The sequence below is a fragment of the Monodelphis domestica genome, chromosome 3 (assembly GCF_027887165.1).
Source record: "Monodelphis domestica isolate mMonDom1 chromosome 3, mMonDom1.pri, whole genome shotgun sequence".
Lineage (NCBI taxonomy): Eukaryota > Metazoa > Chordata > Mammalia > Didelphimorphia > Didelphidae > Monodelphis > Monodelphis domestica.
This window is the reverse complement of record NC_077229.1, coordinates 42,982,853-42,988,928: the sequence shown is the minus strand read 5'-3', so window position 1 is coordinate 42,988,928 and position 6,076 is coordinate 42,982,853. Positions and strand designations below refer to the sequence as shown.

General features: G+C 45.1%; 1 protein-coding gene across 1 annotated transcript; it reads left to right on the top strand.

Annotated features, from left to right (window-relative positions):
• Window positions 1-2,722: 2,722 nt before the first annotated feature.
• On the top strand, window positions 2,723-5,863 carry LOC100017631 (disintegrin and metalloproteinase domain-containing protein 1a-like). Its single transcript, XM_001371093.5, has one exon. It carries the CDS (start codon window positions 3,238-3,240, stop codon window positions 5,668-5,670), a length of 2,433 nt encoding a protein of 810 aa, XP_001371130.2. The 5' UTR covers window positions 2,723-3,237; the 3' UTR covers window positions 5,671-5,863.
• The last annotated feature ends 213 nt before the right edge of the window (window positions 5,864-6,076 follow it).

The following is a 6,076-nucleotide window of genomic DNA, read 5'->3' as shown; positions in this document are numbered from 1 at the left end:
TCTTCTCTAATTGCTACTGCTAGTGTTTCTAGTACAATGTCAAATAATAGAGGTGATAATGGGCATCCTTGTTTCACTCCTGACCTTATTGGGAATGCATCTAGTTTATCCCCATTGCAGATGATATTAGATGATGGTTTTAGGTATATACTGTTTATTACTTTTAGGAAAGGCCCTTCTATTCCTATGCTTTCTAGTGTTTTTAATAGGAATGGGTGTTGTATTTTGTCAAAGGCTTTGTCTGCATCTATTGAGATAATCATGTGGTTCTTGTTGGTTTGCTTGTTGATGTGGTCAATTATGTGGATAGTTTTCCTAATATTGAACCAGCCCTGCATCCCTGGTATAAATCCTACTTGATCATGGTGGATGACCCTTCTGATCACTTGCTGGAGTCTTTTTGCTAGTATCCTATTTAGGATTTTTGCATCTATATTCATTAGGGAGATTGGATTCACATTTCCCATGGGAAAAGTTTTAAACCTTACAATTATAATCTTGACTACGTGTCCTAAATGTTTCAGCCTGGAAGGCCTTGGATATGTCTAAATTCTGACTCAACTTAGAAATCGCAAACTTAAGGAAAGCTCTCATGGGCTCATTGGGAAAACTTAAGGAGGATAGAACAAGATAAAGAAATATAACAGACAAAAACATTGTGTTATGTGGTGGGTGACAAGAAAAGAAGTATTGCATTCAATTCCTATAAATTCATGTGAACATCTTTGGACCCTGCTGCTGAGAGACCACTCAGACAGGGCTCCCTGACTTCTCCCCTTTTCCTAAATAAAGGCTGCATTTTCTCTACTAGCTGCTCATTAGAGTGATTTCTTGGAGTGCAAGCTCCCCATCTCCAATTCCACTCCACACACACTGAACCAAAAGGTGAGGCTCTCAAGGACAGAGAGCATCATCAGATGCTTCACGAGGGCTATAAATATGGAGATTTGAACCCCAGACTTCAATCCCCAGAAGTCCTTGGAATTTCCCAGAATTCCCTTTAATCTCACCTGAGACTCCACCTGGGCGAGATCACAATTAGTATTTTAACTGGCAGTAACACCTCCCACGCTCTCTCTCTCTCTCTGCTCGGCCATTGCAATGATGTAGTAAGTAAGCTTTGAATGGAACAATCAGCCCTAGGCATGTGGTTTTTTATTTTGTATCCTTGATTTGTAATAATGCTTAATAAACCTTTTAAAATATAATATTTCTATTACTAGAGACTAATTTAATTTTTACAGGGCCATGTCTGTGACTGCAGCTCCAGTTATTGCAGTGATATTCCCAGTGTCCCTGAACTCCTGGGAGCATTCCTCAAGTTTGCAATTTCTAGGTTGAGTCAGAGCTTAGACATGGCCATGGCCTTTCAGACTGAAACTTTTGGGACAGGGAGTTAAGGCTGTAACTTTAGGTTCGGGAACCTTTGGAGCTGTATGCTGACTGTCAGAGCTATTAGGAATCCATAATAAGAAAAAAGGGGAAAGGGGGGAAATGGTGATGGTGGGGCATTGGCCACATTAGAAAAGAGTGAATTAAAGGTGTATATTTACGTGTATAATGCTGCTTGGGGAGGGGGATTTCTCTACTTTTCATAAGGAAAGGTAGCTATCTGTCTCCTGAAGGGCACTTAAATTTCACTAATTTTCCATAGGAAATTGCCAGTTTAAAATTACTAACACTAGTTAATAGATACTGGAGAATAATGCATAATTTTTCACCCATACACAGCCAAGGAGGACACAAAGTGCCCATGTCTTCTGAGGGAAGAGAGACATCAGGGCACCATGGACAGGCTCAACCCCTTGGAGAATGAGCTATGGATACCTGGGGAATGATGTGGCCACCATTAGATTAGAAGTGGAGCCTAAAACTGTGAAGATGGGATTAACGCTCCCCTTCCCATTTTTAGATTAAATCCGCAGAAGTATATACACCCCACTAACACTTGTGTGTATGAGGCTCATGTGTGCTGAAAGGGTGTGACAAATCGGATGCGACTAACTGCATCCTGGGCAATCCAGAAAGAAATTTATAGACTCTAATTGGTCCACCTAAAGTAGAGGAAGGCACAGGAAATGATGCAAAGAAGCATCTTTAAAAGGAGTTACAACTTCCTGTGAGAGGCAGTTCTTCGTTCTTTGGAGTTCTGAGTTCAAATTGAAGGCTGGTGAAGAATCTGCTTCATGGACCTGAGACCTTGGACTTTGTGAGACTGTTCTTAAATCTCTCCCTTTGAACTACCACATGGGTGAGTGAAAAGGCTGATTTATTTCCTGATTTTCTGGAGGGAGTAGCCTCTGGAGAGCCCCACCCCCCCCTGGGAGAGGTTTTGTGGATAATACCCTTGTTTAATTTACCTCTGGGCCCCCTTTTCTGGGGCTTCTGAAGCCCTGCCTGGTTTGGACCAGGCCAGAGTAAATATCTACTTTCTCTGATTTTCTTACTTTCACTCTTTCTCCTTTTGTAAATAAATTATGATAAAAAATCATTTGGAATTGAGTAATAATTGCTGGTAACCACACTCTTCAATTTAGTCAAAACCTTTAATTTCCCCCCTTGCAAAACCCACTTGGGGAAGAAGAGGCCAGGCACTGAGTGTTGAGTGAAAGGGACAGTATGGATTAGATGAAAGGGTGATGAGGTCTTTAAGAACAGGTAACTTGAACAAAGAGCCCCGAGACCCAGGTCACAGGTTTCTCCTAGCCCCGGAACTGTTGGATTCTAAGAGTTGGCCAGGCAACCAATGCACAATGGGGGAGGGGTGTTTTTATGTTGATTCTGGGCTAAGGAAGAAGCAAGAGTTGATATTTTTTTATCCCGTTGTCCCGAGTCTAGTACAGGACTATGACACCATTTGGTAGATCCATCTTTGGGGGCAAAGGAAGTGTAAAAATGGAGCCCAGAGTAGACTAAGGAGTACCAGAGCCATTGCTGTCATAGGGGGAATCACAGAATCAGACTGTGGCAAGGACCAAAAGGGGGATCTGCAGAGGGCAGAAGAAGGAGCCAGAGTCATCTGAGTACCTAAAAAGAGCCTTCAGAATTGGAACCAACTCCTTTGCAGGCAGTCTGTAGAGAAATGGGGTAAAGGAATATGACACTGAACCAAAAGGTGAGTCTCTCAAGGACAGAGACCCAGGCATCATCAGCTGCTTCAAGAGGGCCTGGCTGTGGCTCCAGCTCCAGTTACTCCAGTTATATTCCCGGACCCCTCTCCCAGGGAGCCAAGTGGCCATGAATGAGCTTAGAAAAAAATATCTGTTCCAAATGCCCCAGAAAAGAGTCTGGGGACTTGGCCTGGGCTCCTCCACTATTGGCTTGGGATTCTTCTTCCTCTGTTTGGGCATGCTTCTCCCAGGCATTCCCTATGCCCAGGGATATTATTCTTATTATGAAATAGTCATCCCCAGGAAGTTAACGGAATCACTAGAGAAAATATCCTACGCACTATTAATGAAAGGCAAGAGGCAAGTGATTCAACTGAATTTGAAAAGAGGATTATTTGTCAAGGACTTTCCTGTCTACACCTACACCAAGGAGACTTTAGACCTAGACATGCCTTTTATCCAGGATGACTGTTATTATGATGGATATGTAGAAGGCCAGCTGGGGTCCCTGGTATCCCTCAGCACCTGCTCAGGTCTCAAAGGAGTCATAACTATAGATAAATCAGTCTACCGCATTGAGCCCATTGGTACCTCAAAGGAGTTTGAACATGTCTTGTATCACATGGATGGGCATGTGAAAGGCTCCTGTAAGGTCAGTGGAGATCACTCAAAGCTCACATCCAATCCGCAACTAAGAAGGGATGAGGACAACCTCAATGAGGAGTCACAGCCTGTTCAATTTCTCAACTACGTGTGGTCACACACCAAGTACCTGGAGATGTTTGTCGTGGTGGACAATAAGAGGTTCCAAATGTGGAATAGCAATGTGACCAAGACAGCCCAGATGGTGATGGACGCCCTTGCACACGTTAATACCTACGTCTGGAGAATCAAGCTCAAGGTGGTCCTGATAGGTTTGGAGATCTGGACAGAGAAGGACCAGGTGAAGATTTCTGAGGACTTGCAGGAAGTCCTCTATAATTTCAACCATTGGAGAGAACAGGTGCTGTTCATTCGGGCAAAGCACGATGTTGCCCACCTCATAGTGGGCCATGATCCAGGAGAGTACATAGGAGAAGCATTCTTCAGTGGGGCCTGTGTGTCCAAGTTCGCAGCAGGAGTGGAAACCTTCTATCATGAAGATGTCTCCCACTTTGCATTGCTCATGGTCCATGAGCTGGGCCATAACCTGGGCATGGAGCATGACCATGAGTCTTGCATCTGTTTTGACCATCCCTCCTGCATCATGCTTAGAACTATCACCTTTGAGAATAATTTCAGCAACTGTAGCTTAGACTATTTCTATGAATTTTTGCGACAGCACAAGGGATCCTGCCTCTATGACAAGCCGGTGCCTAGAGGATTGCTCAGGAAACCCTTCTGTGGGAACCATGTAGTAGACAAAGGAGAAGAGTGTGACTGTGGCTCTCATGGTGACTGTAGGAAGGACCAGTGCTGCCTTCCCTCTTGCCAGATGAGGATGAATTCAGATTGTGCTTTTGGGCCCTGCTGCAAAAAGTGCAAGTTTCTGAAGGCAGCTACACCCTGTCGTCCCAGTGTGGATGAGTGTGACCTCCCTGAATACTGTAATGGTACCTCCATGTGGTGCCAGCCAGACACCTACAAGCAAGATGGCACCCCCTGCAGGGGCCCAGGTTACTGCTACCAAGGACGGTGTAGGAGTGTGGAGAACCAGTGTGTTCAAATTTTTGGGGAGGGCTCCAGAGCTGCCCGTAAGAGCTGTTACCATCTCCTGAACACCCAGGGAGACAGGTTTGGGAACTGTGGCAGTAACCAGAAAGGCTTACTCAAGGTGTTTGTCAAGTGTAATCCTGAGGATGTCATGTGTGGGAGGCTGCTGTGTGAAGACATCCCAAGGCTGCCCCAAACTAGGAACCATCACACTCTTATCCAGATCCCCATTGAGGGCACTTGGTGCTGGGGGATGGACCTCTTTGAGGACATGGATGATGACCCTGATGGGGGGGCTGTGAAGGCAGGCACCTCATGTGGTCCCCAGAAGATCTGTATCAATAGAACGTGTTCTGATTTGCAGGTGCTACAATCTGACTGCAAGTCAGAGGTCACGTGTCGTGGGAGAGGGGTCTGCAACAACCTCAAGCATTGTCACTGTGATTATGGCTATGCCCCTCCCACGTGTGATTCCAAGGGCTTTGGAGGCAGTGTGGACAGTGGCCCCACTCAGGAGGCCGGCATTGCTCCTCTATCAATCATAGCCCCGGGATTCCCTGAACGAAATAATCCTCCTACTCAAGCAGTCCACTTAAATTTTCCTAGAGCTATTAGAGCTAATGTTGAATCTGATATAATAGAGGACACTTCTGAAGACCCCTTAATCAGCTTTGGTCCCACAGTGGAAATTCCTCCTCCCATACCTACAACACCTGCAACCAAGAAAATCCCGGCCGCCCTCGTTCTGATCTCAGCCTTGATTATCAATATCATCCTCCTCCTCATGCTGCTTTCTTTCATTTTTGTTGTCTTTTTCTGCCAAAAGGCCCCTCCAATAATTTGTGAACGTCAAGAGAAGAAGCCTTAACCTTCTCCATGAGGGAACATCAGGTGCTACATGCAAGGAGAAAGGTACTGGGAGGCCTGCCTTTCTGGCATTAAGTGGTGCCCATGGCATGACCATGGAAGTAGAAGTGGAATAGCATTTCCAAAAAAATGTGTGCATGTGTTTTGCAGTTTTCCCTGAGATTGAGAGGGTTAGAATAAAAGAATGAATTCAATGGTGTCCCTAGTTGATTTCTCTTTCAGGGAACTTAGAATTGGAGGAATTTTCAGCAACGAGACAAGGTATGATTCCATAACAGAGAGGCCAGACTGCCTGCCTCCATTGTTGATCTTCCCTCAAATGGCCTTCCTGAATTCACTTGGGAAATGGTACTTTTATCCTTAGATCAGCTCTCCTAGATTTTACCCTGCCCTTCCAAGCAAGTCAG